This window comes from Cloeon dipterum, chromosome X, assembly GCF_949628265.1.
Source record: "Cloeon dipterum chromosome X, ieCloDipt1.1, whole genome shotgun sequence".
NCBI lineage: Eukaryota > Metazoa > Arthropoda > Insecta > Ephemeroptera > Baetidae > Cloeon > Cloeon dipterum.
In genome coordinates, this window is record NC_088790.1 from 16,953,692 (window position 1) to 16,976,378 (window position 22,687).

General features: G+C 38.1%; 1 protein-coding gene across 2 annotated transcripts; it reads left to right on the top strand.

Annotated features, from left to right (window-relative positions):
- The first annotated feature begins 611 nt into the window (after positions 1-611).
- Positions 612-21,188, top strand: LOC135945868 (transmembrane protein 198). Of its 2 annotated transcripts, none has more exons than XM_065493791.1 (7): positions 612-1,028; positions 8,024-8,281; positions 15,467-15,577; positions 17,725-18,026; positions 19,309-19,462; positions 19,548-19,684; positions 20,056-21,188. In XM_065493791.1, exons 2-7 carry the CDS (start codon positions 8,029-8,031, stop codon positions 20,218-20,220), a joined length of 1,122 nt encoding a protein of 373 aa, XP_065349863.1. In that variant the 5' UTR covers positions 612-1,028; positions 8,024-8,028; the 3' UTR covers positions 20,221-21,188. The 2 variants fall into 2 exon arrangements, with proteins under 2 accessions (XP_065349863.1, XP_065349862.1); XM_065493790.1 differs by lacking the exon at positions 612-1,028 and adding an exon at positions 4,122-4,143.
- Positions 21,189-22,687: the final 1,499 nt, after the last annotated feature.

The following is a 22,687-nucleotide window of genomic DNA, read 5'->3' on the forward strand; positions in this document are numbered from 1 at the left end:
TGCATGAAATTTCGGTCTTTGGAAATTGTATCAATTCCTGTTAATATATATGGGGGACTCACACTTTCCGCTCACTCACACTTCTCGCTCTGATGGGAAGATTCAATGTTAATCCCTATCCTAGCGAGAAGTGTGAGTTGGGCGAAAATGGTGAGTCTGCCATATTATACAAATCATCCCATTTGACGAATTTTTGTATGCTCTTCATTTTAGAAAAGATAATTTTTGTGTTAGCTTTATGAAGCTGTGTTAGTTTGGTTCAGCAGTGCATATTTTAAAATAACATATCATTCAAGATCATTTTTTTCAAATTTTAGAAGCACACAATATGCCATTTTAAAAAATGAAATAATTATGGGAGAACACACTCATGGAATTCCTTGAACCCAATCCTTCCTTAGCATGCTTGATAAAAATCTGCACCGGTGACTGTCGAAAGTGGATACTATTTAGTATAATATTTAACGCTAGCTAACAATAAATTGGCAATTAAGTTAGTTAGGAAGCGAGCACAGCACAGGGGCAGCGGTAGCAGTGGGTGCATGCAGCAGCGCCGTGCCCGCCCAAAAGGCTCAACTGCGCCGGGAGAGCGAAAGACGAGCAATCCAGCGAGCGAGAGGCGAGAGCAGTCGTCAGTCGGGTCGGGCCCTCTCCTCTCGCCACACTGGTTCAATAACCCGCAGCTCCGGCAGTGGCCCACAACACCAGAGTAGCCCTCGAATTCGCCGACTCGTCGTTTGCCGACGGCTGCGTGGCCGACGCCGAGATGTGAACCGGACGACCCGCCGAGACTGCCTCCGTGTCCCACCTGCGACTTGGACACTATTTTCCGCGCCCGACATGCCGCACTGACGGATCGGTCACTTTTTGGGTGTGCACCGTCAGCTCAGTGGATTATTCACGAATGTACCACCGAGAGTAGTGTGTGCTCAGGCTCTCGGTTTTCGGCCAAAAAAACTGGTTTAGTGTCGGTTCAGCGACCAGGGTATTCTGAGCAACTTAAGCCAACGGCTGAGAATTTGAGCAAGGTAAAAAAACATACTTTAATTATTTCTTTAATGGCAAAACGTATTGATTTTTACTGTGTATTATTTTTTCTTGTTGGGCAAGTAATTCCCGTTTTTATATTATATTTTTGTATTTCTTAACATGTGTTTACAAATAATCTGTTATTCTGTTTTGTTTTTTTCATTTTTCATTGTGGTCGGTGCCCAATTATTGAAGTACAATAAGAGGCATTGTAATCACTCATCTGCAATTGTCATCCTTTCGTTCGTCGCCAGGGGATCGCGGCATTTGTGTTTCGATCAATCACTCACAATAAGTTAATTTTTGGGTTGCTGTGTTGTCATTGATTGGTTGTTGCTGTGATATTCTGTGCCGTGTTTGCGCGCAGGTGTGCACAGCAAAACGAACTAGACCATTTTCAAAAAGAATTTTTCCAATTATCCCAATTAATTTACTTAAAATATTTGCTTTTTGAAATTTTTAGTTAGGAAACCATTTTTCTTCATAATGTCAAAAGGTGTAACATAAGCATCCACATATATCCTAAGAGTGTTTCGAAATAATTGTTCAGAGAGTGCATCAAAGCATGCGTCTTAAAAATATTTCTTTTTAAATTATTAGAACTTGAGCTAGCACACATAACCCTCATTTCACGGAATGGCTTATAACCCTGCTGCACATAGCATTGGTTTTTTTAAACATCAGCGGCTCAATAATATTGAAGTTGTGGAACTACGCGACATTATGCAAATGAGGATCATGCTGAGAGAGACCAAAAATGCTAAAATAAATATAATACCTCGTGCAGCAGCGTACTTGAATCGCAATCAGAAGTCGAATTCAGCCTCGCTCAGTCTTGAGGCGTCGTGATTTTCTTCTTGCGCGGGGAGAGATGAGTGCGAGGTGTGCAACCTTGGATTTTTTTACTCCGTAATAATTACTTCCAGCTCCACGACACGCAGGCTGTGTTACAACAATTTAGGCCTTTTTCTCTCCTTCACAGAAAGCATATAAATTCCTCGGCCGACTTCAAAACCTAGGAAAACTACGCCTTAGTATATATTTGGAGATTTATTAACTACACTCTTGTTTGGCCTGTGTAAAACACAAACACGCTGATGTGTGTGTCGAGCGCAATCACGGAGCAAAATAATAATATACTCTCGTGTAAAGTACAAATTTGTTGATTCAAAAGCGAGTTCAACAACCGCGCTGTAACCGCAGAAATCGTTCCTCCACGAAACTGCGTGAAGACAATTTTTCCGAGATTGGATACTCACCAAGGCCAACATAACTTCAGAAGTAGAATCAGTATTAAAAAGCGAAAAAGGTTTTAAAATTTCTATCTAACTGGCCACTTCAGGAAAATAGGTGCGAAATAAAATCCAGACATTGCACTATTTCCTTGTTGTCAAGAGCGTCAATTTATTTTCCTGACTATGTTCTGGCTTAACAAACGTTATAAAAATATAAAAATTGGAACATATAAGTTTTGTATTACACAAAATGGTATGTTAGGGAAAGGAAAAATGTGTACGTATGTTTAGTATATATGTAAATCTTTTCTTATGCTTTATAATTTTCCTTGAATTGTCTTTATGAGAATTAACTAAATTGATACCGTCGAGCTGTAACTTAAACGCGGAAAGTGAATCAAACATTTTTGTTTTTACTTTGGATGGGAATAACATGACATGGCTGATGCGGCATGAGCTCTAAAACTATCTCAGAATATAAAAGGAAATCGTTTAGCTCTCTCTATTTAATATTATTTTTTAATACCGTCTAAAACTTGTAATATCCATTCGATTAAAACTCTTTTCAAATCATGCCATGAAGTGTGCAATTCAATCATGTTTTTGTCCTGGAATTCAACATCTCTTTCAATTTTTTCACCTGCCAAACGCTCATTTCCTTTTCCCTCCACTCCTCTTCCACCTGCCACAGCGCGGTGAACAGCTCTTCCCGAATGCCGTGCTCGCGTTAGCAAAAGACGTGTGTGTGTGTCCGTAAAAATATCATTGACTGCGAATGTAAGCCACTAGGTTTGTGTTTGCTTTGAGGGAAGGCGGTGTGGTGTGCGAGCTTTGTTACTATGTAGCACTAATCGGCGACAGAATGGAGAGTAATTGGACTAATTGTGGCACAAGTCATGAAAGTCGGTGAAGTACTGCTTCTTACGGTGACGAAAAGCATGCGACAGGAAACGCGTCTTTTGTTCGATCCAAATTGAGAATAATCAGGCTGTAAAATTGCTATATACTCGAGGACGAGCTTAGAATTTCGGATGTTGCTAAATTTCAAATTGTCTTCAAGACCAACGTATAAATGAGTTCAAGTGCGATTCCATTCAAACCATTGTGTAGGGCAGATAAGAACTAAGCAAAAGAAAAAAAGGCTTGTTGTGGTAAATGCGATGACAGCTAGAGTATTTAAAAAGGCCAAAAATGCAAAAGAATGAAAATTATTAAAAACCACACGAGTTAAAAATCTAGAATTGCAGTGACTAACAGTTTTAAATTTAAAATGGTTTCATGGAAAATCAAAGTTTTTCACAGTAAAACTTATTGGTAAATTATTTTTTCAGTCCAAATATATACAATATTTTTCTCTCACTTGTCGTTTTTTAAGTCTATTTTTTCCGGCGAAAACAGTTGAAGTATCGGAATTGGAGGTTAATTATAAGGATTCATGAGTAAATTTATTATTCCACATTCCACGAGAAAGAAAATTCAGTTTACTTATTCCTTGTTGTGACATTCATTTTTTTCTAGTTTTCTGGATTTCCTAAACTGTTTGGGAATTTTACACGCATTGACTTTGAAAGGACAGAAAAATTGTATCTTACAACTTTTTGATTCATTTTTAGAGTAAATTATCGACAGCTATAGGGGAAAATGCTATTTTATTTCATATATTGACGATATATACGTCGGAATTTGACGAAACAAACTGTTTTAGTTCATTTAAAGACTTTATTTTTTCTAATTATTATGTTTGTTTATTCTCACAATAAGTCGCAAAACAAATATGCTTTCAAAACTCGATTCTTCGGTTTAATTCCAGTCAACAATAAGTAAAATAAAACATCGTGGAGTCACACGAGACTACGTTGAACAAATCAAATTCAGCAAAGTATGTACTCTTAGTGTAATTCATTTCTGTCTGTAAACTCCAATCGCTTAATATAAATCCTACGTTTTCTTGTCATCATAAATGATAAATTTCGCACCAATCCAGATTGATGCTGCGCTATTTTCGTGTCAACGCAACTGTGATGTAACCCATTTGAGAGGGCATGATATCACTTAAAGGCACCCGTTCGTTTTCATTTAGCGGTTGTCTAAATGAATCTAACCTTCTAGTGAGTGCTTTCGGAAAGGCGAGGCGCGCTTCTTCGGCAGAAGGCCGCAACGCATAGCCGTCCGTCGTTGCGGTTTCCTGTCAGGTAGCAATAATTTGTGCACCTCGTTCGGACGCGCGGATCACGCACCAATGATCATATCGCTTAATTTCTCACGCCCAACTCCTTAAAGTCATTAGCCAGTCGTAAATAAGGAGGAAATGAGCACCGATGATGATGATGTAAGAATCATAAAACGTAGTCAGGGACTTCAATAACAATTCATCAACTCTCATAGTACACGCACCTGGATAGATTGATTGAGTCATTTGTTTGAAGGCCTAAAAGCAAAAACTGTAACTTTGAATATTTTTGTTGGGTCAAGCCAATAATGATTGCTAATCTTTTAACAGAAGGCACTGCAACTAAGAATATGTCAATGCTTCTATATTTTTGATCTAAAATCATTTTTTGTAATTTCTAACTTAAATTAATCTTATGATTGTTATTTTATTTGCCTATAAATAAGACAGATGCACTCGATGTTTTCATATATTCAATTGAAATTAGAGGCAGCTTCCTTGGCTTGTAGTGAGTTTTTATCTTACCATGTTTCTTACAGAAATTTCCTGCCCCCTCGACTTAAAAATATTAATTTTATCACGCATTTTGTTTTGGTTTGGCTGCAACCAAACGATTTTTAAAGACTACAATTTCGTTTTTCTTTGGTGTTTTCAACGTTAAACCACTTGAAAAGACGCTCTTCTTGCATTTGGGCTTTGGTATCATCGCTTTTTTCTTCTGCAGCAGATATGGTGGAGGGAAACAAATATTTTTGTCACCTTTTTCTTGTTTGATCGACATGCTATAGTGCTGGCCATATATATTTTGTAAACAGAATGCTTGAACACACATACAAGGGAAGCCATAATAAACGCTTCTCACTGATAGTGGGAATGGAAAGCTTCTTACAATTACGGAGACTTTGTGAAGCGGAATTTGGCCATAAGCAAACACCGGGAAACTTCAAAGGGATCCAGTCGCGGCGTATGCGCTCGCTTTTCCTTGCGTACGTGCATGTCGGAGCCATTTGTTGAGACTCATGCTCTTAAAATTTTCTCCTCTGTGAATCTTAGATATAATTGAAAAGCTCAACTCCACTATTTGAATTTCTCACTTGAATAATTTATCTTTGATATATTAAAACCAAACAATTTTGGATGTAAGTGAAGTGCAAATTTCATGCAACCGTATTTTTATTTGGTTATATATTTTGTAATTTTAAATTTATGTGTCGTTTCAGTAAAGACAATCACAAAAGACATATATGTGATCATAGTAAAATTTTGCTACCGCCGTTTATAGTGCTATAAAATTTCCGCCTTGGCATTTGAATTGGTTCAGCAGACGTTCAAAAACGATCAAACTTTGGTCTGGAAATTGTCTTTGTTTGGATTGGCTAGACAGCTATTCTTACTCTTTTCTAGGTTCTAACAAACTGTGCGGCCTTAAAAATTAAAGCTGCAGATTTTGTTCTCCTAGCTGAAATGCTGAATTTACATTAATAATATGTAACAATTCAATTACGTATGGTCGTAAGGGTTACCTAGTAAGCAATTTAAAAAATTTCCTAATGTTTACCTCTGCTGGAAAGTGAAAAAAATCAATGAAATCCACCATAGTAGGCCACCGCACGCTAATTAAAGCAAAAATATGCAAAAAGAGTAAGTCGAGATAATATAGAGAGAGCGCGGCACAAAGTTTGCCGAGCACTTTTCCATCGGGTAACCGAAGCCGGTGCAGAGAAGGGACACATGCCGCTCTGTTTGTTTGGTCTGGCCGCAAACAAACGCAGGCAGGGAAACGTACACCGCCGACGGAGCAGTTGGAGTACAGAGCAGAGAGAGAGAGAGAGAAAGGGCAAAATGCAATATGTAATAATTTTGCTGTGTGTGTCGGGCCCGCGCGCGTTTGTCTGCTTACTTTTCGGCGAACGTTCGTTCGTTGGTTCGGCGCGGCGATGATCGATCTGCAGCAGCTTCACTTTGCACGCCGGTGCGAGACAAACGGGCGGAAAAGCTTTTTTCCTCGGAGTATGTATCGACCGCGCGGGCGGCCGACTCTCGGTCACAGACACACGCGTGTATGTGTTTATTTCGACCGTGAATTTCCGTCCCAATCGGTCAAATTGTCATCGATTTGCTGCTGCTGCTGCTGCTGGGGGATGAACGACCCGAGCCCGAGAGGGTGGGCGGGGTTGCGAAATTCTGGCCCAGACAACGGGTAGGTTGGTGCGCAACTCTGCCCGCTGTGTACTCTTACTACGCCTCGGCTTCGTGTGCGCACTCCATCATTTATTACGCTACTTGTCGATGGGGTTGCGAAACAAACTTTTTCTGACCCGACAACAAAAACACTACTGGTTGGGAACTAAAAACAACGAGCCTTTTATTGGGTTTCGATGCGAAATCTAAATTCCATGATAGTGGAAATGGTATTTTAAATTGGATATATATGCAATGCAAATTTCAATAGCATTACATTTACCTTAAATGTTATCTTAAAATTGGGAAGGATATTAAATTTTCCCAGGCTGCTCGTTGAATTTCTGAGAAAATCGGCTTCAAAGTTTGTATGCTAGCAGCGAGGTGCACTGTCTTATTAGTGAAAATCATGATTATTTTTGCCATAGGGGAAATTTAACTGATAATTCGTAAACCGTTAGATAGATTGTGATGAGAGGAATCGAAATCAAGTGGAATAATCTTCGACAAAAACCGTTTAATTTAACGAGAAATTGGGCTAAATCTGAGTTCTAACTTTTTCACGGCTCTAATTAGATTATGGCACATTGAAAGGATTTTCGTAAATTTGCTTTAAAACAATAAAAATATTTTTAATGATATGCGTATGGTTAATTTAAATTAAATTAAAAGTTTCTATTTCGTTCCGCCATATTTTTGTCCCATTATTAAATTCTTGGAAGCGCTTCAAGCATTTAAATAATGAGAAAAGCTATTCCTTTTTGTTGTGAAAAGTCTGATACTTGGATTTTCCAATTCTATTTTTCTACAATGTTGAGATATGCTCGAAAAACAAAATCTCCCTTCCCTTTTTCACCGCTGGATTTTCTACATAATAAATTTATGGTGATTTTTTTCAATGTTATACACAGTGAGAGAATCTATGAGTGTTCATTAAAGTATAATATTCATTATTCAAATCCTTATTTACCTTATTTTCTATCCTGATATTGTGTCCCTTTAGCCGAATTGAATGTTTAAAGCAAATTACTGACCTATGGATGGAAAATCTAGGAGCATTATATGAAACTCAAGAAATTGTTCAAATTAGAATAAGAGAGAGTACTACTTAATTTTTGTATTGGTACATATTTTTCAAATCTTTTAAAATCTTTCAACGTAAACCAGCGCAGCATTTATTTTGGCCTCAGAGTCAACCGCAAAGTCAATCACACGACGGGACACAAAGCAACATTCCACTCGAACTTAATTATCTCACTTTCACGCGTACCCTTCTACACAGTTGAAAACCAGTTTCGCCTACCGCACAAAATATCGTACCCACGCGCGCGACAGCGTACATAAAATGATTGTCTTGCACTTGGTCATTGAGCGCGCTGATTATGCATTTTTGCTGTTTGGTTTGCAGTGACCATGCCGTCGCTGGCGAGTCTGCTGAACGCCAGCACCACCAGCATGCCCGACTACGACCTGGACGCAGCGGCCGCCCCGGAGGTGGTGCTGCCGCCACACCTGCCCCCGCTCCAGCCCGACACCCCCGCGCCGCCCCCGCCGTTCGAGCCGTTGATCAAGTGCCACCACGACTTCCTCAGCCTCGAGTACGACCTTGCCACGGCCGTCATCTGCGGCATGTACCTCATTTTCGGCGTCGTCTACAGCATTTTCGGTGAGTGTTAACACTGCTGCATTGAAAAGTAATACATGTATGTATATGTAAGTGACGAGGAAGTTTGTTTCAATTGTTGGAGCATGAGTGTACTAAAATGAGACTACTTGGAAAGAAGGAAACTATTGCAATCTATTTTCCTCGTGCAGCATATTATCTTACTTGAACTATTCGCAGTAAAAGAGAAGGAGTCAATGACAAATTGATTTTGGCATTGAAAATTAAATATTTCTTAATTTTTTAATTTTAATGCGTAAAAAGGAGGCGCTGAGGAACCGTCAATTCTTTACTAATTTTCTAGTTGTTAATTTTGTAAAAATTCCAAAAGAGTGTTTGAAAAATACTTGAGCCTACTTAGAAGTGAGCTGAGATTTAAGTATAAAAATATTGTAATAGCAGAAAAAATACACACGCCTGGAAAAAGAAAAAGGTTTTTAGACAGACTAAATAATTACTGCACATTTAATAGAAGCGATGAAAAACTTGAACCAAATTTAAAAAAGGATATGAAGGTGCTTATTGCTGTAAAATTTTCTCCATGAGCTGCAATTTTAATGATGGTTAATTTATGCTGGATGCACACTTAACTGGCATAATTTTCTACACCCAAATAATTTTAACTTAAGATTTTTTTACCATTTTGATTTAGGGAGGCAAAAGTTGGACTCGAGAAAGAACTAAAATTATTTGCACTATCGGGAACAGTAGCTTCCCAAAAAGATCTGTCTTTGCCACAATTTGAAATTTTCTCGAATTAATTCATTTGGTCAAAATTATTCGGTTGCCATTGATTTAAATCAGCACTGCACAGTTCGTGAAAATTTGCTCTCAGGTTGCCATGCGCAGTACTTAGAAAAAATAATCAAAATAAAATACTCATCTGATAATATATTGATTTTAATTTCCCTAGTTTGAGCCGTCATATCAAAACCTCTGAATAAGTCTTTAATACTTTCCTACAAACAATCTACTCTTGATTGTGATAAAAGATATATTTTTTGTTTAATTTTACAAGATTGACGGCCGCTCAAAAATAGGCTTTCATTGTTATTGCTCTTCTCGTTCATGTCCCAATAAACTTCAAATACTCCGTAAAAGCGCTGACAAGTTGCGTTCCAATATCTGTGCCACGCGACATTACAGTGATAAAGGCGAGATTCACACTGTCATTGATTTGCACGTCACAGTGTCGAGGACGAGCCTTTCAGCTTTCAGCACACATTGAAAAAGGCAGCTCATGATTTTCGCTCTCGGAATGACCACTTGGCTGAGGTCACGAGCCTTTAGTTCAACTCGGTGCGCAACAAAAGCGGCAGCGTTTGCACCTCTTGCAAGGCGAGCGCAGAGCAGACAGAAAGCAAGCACCCTCGGCGGCCCAGCAACAGCTCATTCAGATCGAGTTATGCAACCGCGCCGGCACAACGCAGCTGCCATGCGCCGCACGCGGCACGAGCCTGTCCTCCGATCAGCGCAATCTGGCTGATCTGGAAAATTAAGGCCCGCCGCCGCCCTCACTCCTGTTGTTGTCGTTTACTGAGTGTCGGCAATGAGTGCTGCTTGACGGGAACAAAAGCGGTGCAAGCTCTGCTGATCGCGAGAATCAGCTCGAAATTGCTTGCCGCATAATGGTGCTTGAAGATCCAGGAATATATTAAAATTGGGTCCATCTTAGATAATTTTTTTAGCATTAAGAGCTGAACAAAAGCTTTATTTTCTTGGCCACTCGCCCTCCCTACAACTAAACTTCCCTCGCACGAGAAATCCCAAGGTTAAATTTTAAATATTCATTAAAACCTATTGGATGTGAAGAATACATAAAAGGTGTAGAATGGACACTCCTCGTGTTTAAATTGTATTTTATTAATCTAATGCAGGTGTTCAATATTCGCGTAGCAGTGCATTTCAGTCGAGTTGAGTCATCAACGCTAACAAAAATAATAAAAATCTAGAGGGCTCAGCCAGCCAAGCTGTGCCGAGCCAGCCGGAAAAATTTGGGTCACGTGGTCTGAATTTGGCTAAGCTGAGCCAGCCACCAATCAGGAAAATGAAAAAAAAAATAAAAAAGAGACTGATACAAAATTGGCCTCCAACCCTCTTGGCCAATTAGCACTATAAAACTTCACTTTTTAAATATTTTCAGACGGTGAAAATGCTCAGCCGCCGCCGCTGGGCCAAAATTTGGCTGCAGCCGGTTCACCTTAAAATTACACGCCTGAGTGAGACCTCTATAAAAATCGCAAAGCATGAAAAGAACAAATTCCTATTTGCTCTAACATAACTAATTCAGGAGACTAACTAACAATCAGAAGTAGATTGATCCGTTTTAATTTCCCGGAGAAAAGCGTAAAAGAAAAATGTTGTTTCTAAGAAGTTGCGGGAAAGTGCGGGGCTGCCTGCTGCCTGGTCTGCCTTGATTGGCGGCGTTACCTTAGTTGGAGCAATGCTCGGGGCAGCAGAATATAGCCAACCGCGATATTCTCGGGTGCTGCGCGCGTGCACCCTCGTTTTCCTCTTGGAAACAGAGCGCGATTTGCCCGCTCCGCCACATTTCCAAGGGTTGCGCCACTTGCGCAAGAGGCCTTTAACGTATTTATCCTGTAGAACTGGTCTCGGCCGCCGTTCTTGCTGCAACCAAACTCTTTTCCCTGCCTGGGAAACATAGTCTTTCCCAACTTATTTTTTATTTCCATGCCTTGAGAACGAAATATATTGTGCAGCGTGACGTAGTTTTGCGCTGACGCTAAGACAACAAGATCGTCTTTCCTTGAAAGATTTTCCCACTTTCAGGTTTTGGTTATAAACATGAAATGAAAAGCATGAAAGGTCAGCACCTATGGAACCAACAAGGTTATTAATAATTTTATTACACAGCACCTTTTAGTTTCAAATTACATTCTCGAATTAAATGAATTTAAAACCAGTTTCAAGAGGTTGCTGATTTTATCCAGTGCTGAATTAGATTTTCTAAGTAAGTACCGACTACTGCAGCTTGAGTGAATCATTCAGTGTAGAAAATTTAATTTTATGCGGTTTTATATTAATCATCGTGATATGTGATGTCATGCCGGAAAGTTGTATGAAAAAAGTGTCTATGATAATTATACTTTTATGGTGTTGTCTTTTCACAAAATAAAATCACATTTTTTATGGTCAGCTGTAAAGGAGTGACAGAAAATTTTGTTAAAGATGATTTTTATTCAGAAACTTCAATGCAGGTCAATATTGCTTTCGAAAAAAAAATACATATGAAAAGAAACTAGTAAATAAATAACTTGTTTGTCTACCTTACAAGAAATGAAATAGTATAATAATTGATTGCTATAAAAGCGGTATATTCAACGGTGAACGAACAAAGTGATGCAAGAAAATGCAACATTGGCTATTACAAATCAATTTTATTATTTCTTTTCGTGTTACATATTATTTATTGTTTTCCTTTTGCGATTACTAAAAGACGTCAGTGAGCTCTTTTAATCTAAACTTATTAATTAGCTATCAGAGTAAACTTCAAAGCTCTTTAAGCATTTGCTCTCTCGCCGCTAGGGTCTTCTTGATTCGGTGTATTTTTATCGCTTTTGCAAAATGTGATTACATGCAATTGTGCTAGAAATCTTATCTTTGCCCAATGAAAGGTGACGCAGCGGATTCATATAGCGTTATGATAACACTATATTTCCATGGCGCTCCGGCAAGTGATTCACGTGTCTGGTCTCACGTCAGTTCGTAACAAGATGCCACAGTCGCCGCGTGGTGTCTGCAGTAGCGCGCGGCAGATATAGACAGACAACTGATTAATTATTTTACTAACATAAACTCTCCATTAGTTGTGAAAGTAAATAGGGGGAATAAATAGTTATAGAAACGCTTTTTTAACAGTATATTCTGAATTTAAATCCACATAAATTCATCAAATTTGTCAGAAAGGGAAAATTAATGAAAAATGCACGGAGTTGAAAGCTACTATGGGAGTACGTGTTTTCCCTACGCAAAATTCTAATTGAGAGGGTAAAATTTACAGAGGTTTGTGGTCACTGCACGAATTCATTATTCAATCACGGAGAGCGTTTTTACAAGTCTATAAAATTACATTTATATTATTTATTATTCTCATGAGATTAAAAGGACGATATCACAGGCTCTGAGGTGTTAGAGGTCACTTTTACAGATTACAAAATATAAACAGTTACAAGTGTGTCTCGTGAACATATAGCTGCTTGCACAGAAGACTCCCTCTCATTTTGGTTGACCAATTGGCCATGGGAAGGGGTTCAGAGGATCTCTGGGTCAATTGAAGAGACTTGAAAGAGCAGATTTTTCAAGATATAGATCTGTAAAATGCATCAGTTTCTACAAATATGAAATCTCTATACAAGAAAAGTTTCTACTTGCTAATTTGATCGCAATCCTGTACTCCAAAAACTTTTAAAAGAGACAAAAATTTTATATTTAAAAATCCTATTTATAGAACATTCAATTTCCTTTTTAATGTTTTGATAACTACTATGTTTGTACAGCTCGCAAATTAATTTTTTCCTCTTGCACAATTCTGCAAACCTCAAGCACATTTTTAAGAGAAAATTTTCTAGCTTTAAGTGTTGTGAAGGCTTATTAATTACAAATTAGTCGTGCACATATTTCTCCCAAAAAGATAAAAGTTATGTATTCCCATAAATAGAAGTTAATCAAACTCTAGCAGTCCCTCGTCCCCTCAACTGGCGCTCAAAATACAATCCTCAGACGAGTGTGTGATAGTGATAGCTCTGTTCAGAAATAAGCTGTTTCCATGGCTCGGCAACCGAGTTAGATATTTTATGTGCGGGAATGTAACACAAACCGTGCTGTGTGTGTGTGTGTGCAGACCGCCGGAAAAACTCTCTCACGGCAGCTGCTTCGCTCGATAATTGCTCGGTCACCGAGTAAACGAAACAAAGAGGGTATTAATTGACCACTTCCTCGAGCCAGTGATTGTGCGAAATGCAAATCGATCCGATTTTGCGCAATGCTGTGTGGTCGGATTTGGTTTCACTTAGATCTTCTTCGCTGCAACCGAACTCCAGGAATTTACTAGTGAAAGTCTAACTTGGAAAGTGTGCTATACAAATGCACCCGAGTATTTTTATCTTAGGGTACTTTCGTTTATTTCCCTTGAACTGTTAGTAATTATATCATATATTTTGGTTGTTTTTCTTCTTCAAAGAACGAAGACATTAATCATAAAGGAATAATTGCTTACTTTTGGTCAACGCACCGCATTAAATTTATAAATGTTTCATTTTCATTGTAACCTAAATTTATCTAATAAAAAATTTGATTAAAGGATATTGAAAGCCTTAACCAGGAAAACCTATACAAAATTTAATCTGAACGTATTGTATGAGAACTTTGAGCTAGTTTTTTTCTCTGCAAAATCTTAATATTATGTCCTAGAGAATATATATTGAATGGTTCACTAATACGATTGTTCAGTTGCGTTTAATTCCTGCTGAATTGTCGCATCCAGAGCTGTTTCCTTACGCAAGCATATTTTCCTACTTTTAATGCGCGGAGGTGAATCTGTCAAGTACGTAGCAACTCTGCAGTTTTATACTCTTAACGCGCTAAGGGACAAAAAGTGTCTCAATTCGAGTGTCGACGCGGTATCTTTTCCGCCGCTCATTGCAAGAATTCAATCCTCATGCGCTGTGCTCTGTGCATCTGTCGCTTTGCACCCCCGGTCTGACCTCTTTTCTCCACCCCGCTTGCTGACTAACCCGCTTTTCTGACCCGATTACGAAACTCTGCTCTCGCACATGTTGTGGCTCTTTCCAACATTAAACTGTCCGCCTGCATTGTAATGCATCTTTGCAAACACGTGGCGATGCAAAGTTGCAAACACAACAGCACTGCACGCCCAACAACAGCAATGCAACATCGACTTTCGGCCCTCATTTGTATTCTTCACATTTTAAAAGAGGAAAAAAGCAGATATTGTACAGCTGTGCTGCCAGCAGTTCACCTCTCAAAGAGAAAAACTTGCTAGAAAATCAATAATAGTGATAAGACGTGGGAATCAAGTCCATCGATAACGTTTTAGTTGTCAAATTGACAAAATAATCGAAATAATCATAAAATCAAGATCTCATGAACGGTGTTACCACCGATCAGACCATTTCTCTATAGACCAAAACTGTCTTATTTTTATCAAAGAACCAAAACTTAACTGGTTGAATGTCGTCAATATTTTGTGATATCATAGCTATTTATCATGGTAAATTTTTCCTCTAAACGACTTCAAAAACTGCAATATAAAATGCATTCCTAATTGTAAGAAAAAATTTAACTCGAAGTTGACTTCATTCGTGAGAGGTAACAAGACTTCGTTGATTTCAGAGTCATTATATTGATTTGAGTTTTTGTCTCATGAAATGTTGCGGAATAGTTTTGCCGAATCTGGTAAAGTTTAGTTAAATGTAACTCTGAAATTAACGATGATGTTGTTAATTTATTTACCTCAATAATAAAATGCATGCTTGAATTAACAACTAAGTTAGGGGTAAAAAAATCCTTAATTCTCTTTATCTCTGGACATGAGCATTTAATTTTTTGCTAGCAAAGTGGACAATTTTGGTCAGAAAACCGACTTAGCAAGTCGATTTCATGGCTCAATATCCAACTAAAATTGTCTACGTAATTGCAATGATAATTAAAAGTAATTACATTCATCCAGAATGGATGGTTTCAAAAACGAATAACACTGACAGGATTTGCGGTAAAAATTTAATCCACTCTTCCGTTGGAACTAATTACAAAAAATACCACCTCATTATGCGCCACGTAAAAGCCTAACTGAACTCGGCCGTCTCTCTTAATCAATTTTTGCGGTATAAACATCTGCTTTTCGGCTTTCAATCCGGTGAATCCCTCTCGTGTCGACCAATTTAATGAATGCTCGAAATTACTCCAGCGTGAAATGCTGGCACATATACCATTTGATACGCCGCGCGCGCCGCGGAAAACGCAGCCAAAGCTGCGAACAGTTAACATTATTTGATACTGTGCAATTAAATTGTTTCCCGCGCCTCTATCGCAGCGGAACCCATTTGAGCTGCTCGCGCACAAAATTCCAAGTGTATCATTAGGACGATGGCCCAGCATCTTCTCGGAATTGGTCTGTTGGTTAAAGATAATTTGCCTTTCTGTTCGCAGGCTACCGTTGCTTCAAAGCTGTAATGTTCCTGACAGGGTTCATTTTCGGCTCCATCGTGGTCTATCTCATTTGTCTCCAGGAAACTCTCCTTCCGCCGTACGGGAACGCAGGTAATTATTGTTATTGAATTCACAAGAGCAAGTTAATGGAATTAACAGCAGGATACTTAGCATAATTAATTCATCCTTATTACAATATGAATAAATTATTAAAGAGGTTTAAAACAATGACACTACTTCACAGGTTTGAGAAGGTTTAAAATAATACCCAATCAAACGTGATTGAAATTAATTTTTATTTGTTTGCACCAAATTTAACTTAACTTAATTGATTCCTTGTTAAAAATAAAAACAAATCATTGTTGAAAACCATTTTCAAAATGATGATCATCTGATTGTTTTGCTTTCAAATTGGATTCCAAAATAATGACGAAGCTCTCTGTTCATGTCGTGCATGGATACACTTGCCAGCGTAATCTGGTGCGTGATTGGTTTTGAAAACGACGGTTGAACGCATCTCTCTTTGATCAGCATCCATCCGTGAATCAAATAAATTATCCTTGCAGCTAGACCGAGCGCATTTTAATGGGGCCAATGCCTCTAAGCCAAAATTCCAACCCAGAAAACAAAATCTAAAAAAATTGTCACTATTAATCAATAGAAAACCGGAAATAATAATGAAGCCGTGTGATTTTAATACTCATTTTATAAGTGAAGCTCCCAAAAATTTAGTACGAGGGGAGCAATTTAAAAATTTTAAAACCCCTCTCTTTTATCCTTCCGTTTTTGTATGAAGCAACTGAGTGGTGAACGTTAAGCGCCCTCTCTACTTTTTCGGCCTTTGTTTTTGGCTGCGTCGCCCGGCGCGTTTTTGATAAGCGAACAATTAAGGCCGTGTTCCTCGACTGCTGCTGGTGCACGAGCGACATAAAAAATTCAAACGTCCTTCCTGAATTCCACCGCAATCGTCCGTACCTCCATTCCTAAACGCCGCCGCAGAGACAATGGCGAAACTGCTCGCGGGAACGAGCCTCGGGTTCTAAAATATTTTCATTTGTCTGCAGATCTGTTTGCGTCTCACACTTCTTGTTACAATTGCTGAGAAATGCATTCAAGATTGGAAGATTTTTTTCCTGGAGTGAAACAAGCACGTTAACAGTTGAATTTATACTAATTTTAAATACGAAAGTTAAATATGAATGAGCAGAATCTTGGGAACAGAAATTTAGAAAAACACTCATACATGTAGAGGGAATAAAATTAAGATAAATAACACGAGTTTCCCTGGATTTAAAACAAGACGAGTTGTATGAAGAGAAATTTTATCTCGCACTGGACAGCAGCTGTTTCGGCTCCTAGGGCCTAATCAGAGGTACTTTACCTGCAAAACAAAATCCAATCCACAAAATTGAATGCAGTGGATTAAAAATTATCAGTCGGTAAAAACGACTGAATGCACTCACTGCTGAGCAAAATTGAAAAAGAAGAGATCCAATTAAAAATGTTTTAAAGTCTTAATTTTTATTTGCTCTTTTTATCCCTGTCCGAGGACCGGAGGACCGGGAAGGGCGCGCACTGCACTAGCACGAATGCTGAAACCCGGGTCCCAATAACACCGCGAACGGATAACATGGGCGCACCAGGCCGCACAGGGACCCAGCCCACTCAAGGGCCACTTGTGATCTATTTACTCTACCTGCCACACATTTTCAAGCTAATAAAATCTCAAGCCCAAAATTCAATCCTTTTTAAGCTCTTATGACTAGCAATAAACTCAGTATCATAGGAGCTAATAATAATATATCTTGACTTAAAGAAGCTGGATATTTTTTATTTTAATGTGTCTTTTCATCATTTGCTAAATCATGAAGATAGTGTGCCAAATTCCTAAATTTCAAGTTAAATTAATTATAGATACTGCTTTACAACTAAAATTGAACAGTGTAATGAGTAAATACGACCATCTAGTGCTCCAAACCTTTTTTACCTGCTGCGGTTACCCACTGCAACACTGACAGCTTGTTTTGTAACAGAAAAATGTTAAAGAATGTTTTGTTTACATTAGAAAACCTGTTCGTGCGTGTTGCGTATTCTTTAATGAATGAAGCTAGAAAGGATAAAAAAATACTTAAGTGAGCATACTTGACAATCGTGTCACTAAAAAAAAAATCGAATTTTCGAATAATCAATTTGCGGCGCATTATTTTTTATTATTGGTTCTTAATTACAGCTTTAAAATTATGAAAAACTTTTTGCAGCCGTTGCGCTGAGTGCGGGCCTGCTGTTCGGGCTGATCACGATGCTGGTGCAATACGTGGGCCTGTTCATGACCGGCTTCCACACAGGCCTCTTCCTGGCCTTCATCGGGCTGGCCGCCGCCGACCCCTTCTACAGGCCGGCCTCGGCCTGGGTCACGCTGGCCATCCTGCTGGGTGGCGGCCTCACGCTGGCCGTGCTCAACCTGGCGTGCCAAAAGTGGCTCACAATCCTGGGCACCAGTCTCTACGGCGGCGCCATTCTCGCCGGGGCTCTTGACTACTTCGTTGAGAAGTTTTTCATGGTGAGCAGCAAAATGCCTTTGGGGCTTATTTTCTTCATTTCCGTTTGCAGCAGCTTGGTATGTGCACCGATTTGTTAAAGCGTTTTTGCTGCCGGAAGAGAGAGAGACTTTGCGGTCAGCAAAAAATCGAACGTTGCGCTTTTTTGGCAGCACTCATGATTCTTCACTGCAATGAGCTTTGGGGTGGATGTGGTGACAAAACAAAACAGACGGAGCCGTGAAATTCAAAAAATAAATAAGAAAGAAACAATTTTATCTAAGCATCCATTAGAAGCTTCGTACAGCAACTGGCTGTTTAGTCCCCAAAATAAATTTTCTGGATATAATAAATGAATACCAAACTAAGAATTGTTTAACAGATTTGATATTAACTCTAATTTGCAGTTACTGCTTGGACACTAATATTTTTCTCTGAAAGCGAATAACTTCTAATTAAGGTTATTGCTCAGGTTTCATGAGTTCAAGTAGTCTAGATTGATCTCAATTTAAGTTGTGAAATAGTAACATTTCCCCAAGCATATACAGTTATTTTCTCATATATTTGCGTAGAAAAGCGTACTTTTATTTGCAACTCGTAAATCCCAGAACGTGCTGATGTGACGCGCGACCTTGCTGCCAGTTACCATGCGTCATCTCTTATATATTTTTTTGCATTCTTGCAGCGCGTTCTTATTTGTAAGATAAGTCGAGCCACTACTGGGCTAGGAACAGCTATTATTCTCTCGCTTTTAAAAGAAGCTTTTAAGTAATTTGTAAGAGATTTGTAATTTTGCACGGGTTCGTCTATTCATTGCTACAGTTGGCATGGGGAACTTAAACAACACTGTTATTGTTGAAAACTTTGTAAGCATGGGAAAGAAAATTGCTTTTGATGAGACTTCAGACATACTAACTGATTCCAGCTAGCAGTGCTATTATATAAGTTCATTTCACTGCAGGAGCTTTGCGATTAGTAACATTAAATTATTACTACTTATAATATCTGAGTATCGTAATCTGTTAAATTTCTTCTTGTATTTTTTTTTAAATTGAATAACATTTTACATTTATTTTATTCGTTATTTCTCTGATTTCTCCAAACAAAAGCTATCATATTTGTCATTGTGCAGCGTAAAATATTAAAATAATATATAAAATCACTATTGGAAAAAACATTTTTGTAGCGTTATAATGATTTCGTACCAAGTGGTGCCTAGTTTGAGGGGCAGGTAAAACAGAAAATACTGTCTCCGTGCTGATTTTAATTTTGTAAATTTAAATGCGGAACAATGTTCAATTTCAGGTGTATTGGCTGTGGGAGAGAGTGGCGTTAAAAGAGACTGAGAAGGTTCCTTGTTGGTTCAGCTGGGTCATCCTCGGCATCTGGCCCTTCATGGTGACTCTGGGCCTGGTGACCCAGTGCGCAGTAACTGGCCGAGGAATTTACCACCAAGAAAGTAAGTGGAAAACACTCTTGTTTATTATATATGTTCCACTATTGGCCCTATCTCCGCTGAACTAAATTAATTGGCGCTTTTCCAGTGGTGCCGTCCAAACACGTAAGAAATGCAGGTCAACAACCTAGGATAAGGACCAGAGAACAAAGAGCTGAGCTGAGGCAAAAGAAGTATAGATACCTGTATCAAGTGCGGACTGCCCACGGAGATGTCATTAGCCAGGTAATATCATTGTGTTGTAAATTGTGCTTCAGCCAAAGATGTTTAAAATATAGGCATTTCTATGGCTATATATGATACAAGTCTTTTAAATTTGATTACTTATACCATAGTCTGTTTTAAGAAAATTAAAAAAATGTTAAAGGGAAAATAATTTGATATTTGAAATAGGTTTTCAACTTTATAGAATTTTTACCATTTTAATTTACCTTCAAATAATTGTGCTTAATATGTCAAGGTGCTGTCTAATCTACGATAGAAATCGAACGTAAAATTGTAAGCCACTGATTAAAATTGAAAATGATAGTTACGATTCCCTTTTTGCAAAGTGGCAGAAATCTTTCAAGAGGAATGAATTTGTTTAATTTTTGCAGAACTACGTGCAAGCTCTGCAGAGGAAAGCCTGCCTGCCCGGGGAAAGCTCAACCCTCCAGTCTGACGCGACGCACTTGACCATTCTGCCGGCCGACCAGTCACAGTTGGCCGCCCTCACTGAGTCGGAGGACGACTCACGCTCCATGGCTGGTCTCGAGCGATAAGTGAACGAACTCTCTCTGTGATCGGGCGCACAATTAATTAAGCAGGACTCTGTTCGCGCAGCTTGCTTTCTTTCTCAATTATTAATTTGTCCTCTATACTATAAATATCTCTCTTGTGCTGTAGTCTTGAACGGACTTGGTAAAAAAGTCGTTCTCAATATGTCAACTGCCATTCCCATCACATCTCATCGAGTGAAGGCTAAAAAGTCTGTGTGATTTAAATATAATTTTATTTATGTTTAACACGTTCGTGTAGCTGACATTCCGCATTGGTGCATTTTTTCCTAAACGATTTGCTCAGCAGCGCAAACACGAGAAGTCAGAGAGGAAAATGCTTGTGAAGTTTAAAGAAAATGCTTCAAAATATTCCACGATTATACTGAGATTAGTGTTGTTTTGAGGATCAATTAAGTGTTGTATAGTTAAAATAGATGAGATGACACAACATTCTAGAAACGTGCAGCTCCACTTTTTAGAACAAAATTTTTGGCTAAAATCAAGTTTATTGGTATAAATATTGTGATCAGCAAGTTTTAAAACGTTTCTGAAGACAATAAAAATTGCAACCAGCCAAAATTAAACATTAAAATAATTGCCAGAGGAGGTTTTTCGACACTCATGTGGCCAAGGATCGGTACGGAATATCAAAAGAACCAAAAGCAGTGAAGTGCGTGCGTTTAATATCATTGTGATAAACTCAAGGCGAAAAATACTGATTGTTTGTAGATAAGAAATTAATGGGAAGAGAGAACTTTTGGAAACTCCTTTTTCACAGCCACCCTCCCAAAATATTAATTCCACGCGTGACTAAATTGTAGCCACATTGCACAAAACAATTAAACGTTATAGCGGCACGTTGGTCGCGAGTCGATACAAACCAAACTCAAATTTGTTTCTAGTGTGTCAGAGAGGACACTTTGACCGCCTGAAATCTTGTAACTTTGGTGTGTAAATTGACTTAAATTTTTGGAAACAAATAGTATGTTTAATAATGATGCTGAAACTTGGTAGCGCGAATCCTGTCTTTGTCGCAGTGTCAAAATGAAAGTGAATTATATGTGAGAGGCCCGTTTTGCAGCTTTTATATTGACGAGTTTCTACAAATTAATTTTTAATCGCTGTATAGGACATGTGAGGATGAGATTGAACTATAATCAATAAGGAAAAGATCGCGTTCTGCGGTCGAACGAAAATAACTTGGCAAATAGTGTGTATAAAATTATCAGTGTATTTGTCAAACCCTGCTGTCCAACATTTTTATAATATCGTACACACTTGGAAAATTTTCATCAGCAGTCTATATGATGATTCAAAAAGTCCATTTATGAGAGCTCCCATTTTATAGAATTAATGTTACCATCAACAGCAAAATAGATGTGCATTTTAGGTAAAGTAAGTTCATAGGGGGTTCGGAAAAGAAAATTGAACTTGAGGCCAAAGATTATTATTTGTAACATAATAGGAGTGCGCATTTGTTTTGGACTATTTAAATTGAAAGGCAGAATATGAGCTTACTACAGTAATTCAGTGGATTCCCTGCATTGTTCCTTCAAAAATCAGAAAACACAAAAAACTTTATATGGTTACATCAGTGTTTCTTTTTGGTGTAGATACTATAAATAATAACCTACGTATGATATATCGCCGTCATTTGACAAATTCCAACTGGAGTGGATTTGGATTGAGATGTAGAGTTTTTTACGTCAGGAATTGTACTACTCGAAAGACATGAAAAACACAAAAAGTTCATTTTTATGTTAACTATGTGATACAAAAATATAATTTTAATGAAAAGTAAAGTAAACTTCTGGCATTCTCATTTTCTATAAAATCCTCAATAGGTCGTATAGTTTCTTTAATTATTATAGGTTAAACCAGCAATGAAAGAGGCTGGTTTCTGTACTTCATTAGCTACATTATTTTTTAAACTGGAACTTAAACGATACAGCGAAATTATATTGTGTATTTAAAATAAAATTTCCCTAAAAATTATTGACTCTTTTGCGAACACTATTGAATTCATTGAAATACAAATAGGAACGGAATAAACGAATTGAATTGTATTTTTCTTCGGAATTAATACTTGACAAGAAATAAATTAAGCTCAGTGAAATATTTTTTCTCACCAAGTTCTTTAGTTTGGGCTTTTCTTTTGTTACCCAAAAAGATTACTTGTGCTTGTGCAATGAAAAATATTCTTATGTATCATACGCAAAGATCTTTAAGCAATTTCCGGCAATTTCGATTGCAATCCTGTTATGTATTGGTTCAATACGGTATTCACACAGTAGCACAAATTAAGTAAGACTAAATTAGTCAATTATTTGGAGGAAATGTCAGTTTTTCATAGCTGATCACGTCTAACTGAATAGTGCCCTTCATCATTCGCAAAAACTCTTATTATCATGCATCAATTATTCGTTTAGAAGGTATTCAATCCGCAAAATATATCAGCTTCTTGGCGCTG

Bases quoted from the DNA above. Each gene is read 5' to 3' on its own strand.
- LOC135945868 (XM_065493790.1), top strand. The intron at 15,578-17,724 runs GTAATTATTGTT...AACTTTTTGCAG, and splicing joins TCCGCCGTACGGGAACGCAG to CCGTTGCGCTGAGTGCGGGC. The intron at 19,463-19,547 runs GTAAGTGGAAAA...GCGCTTTTCCAG, and splicing joins AGGAATTTACCACCAAGAAA to TGGTGCCGTCCAAACACGTA.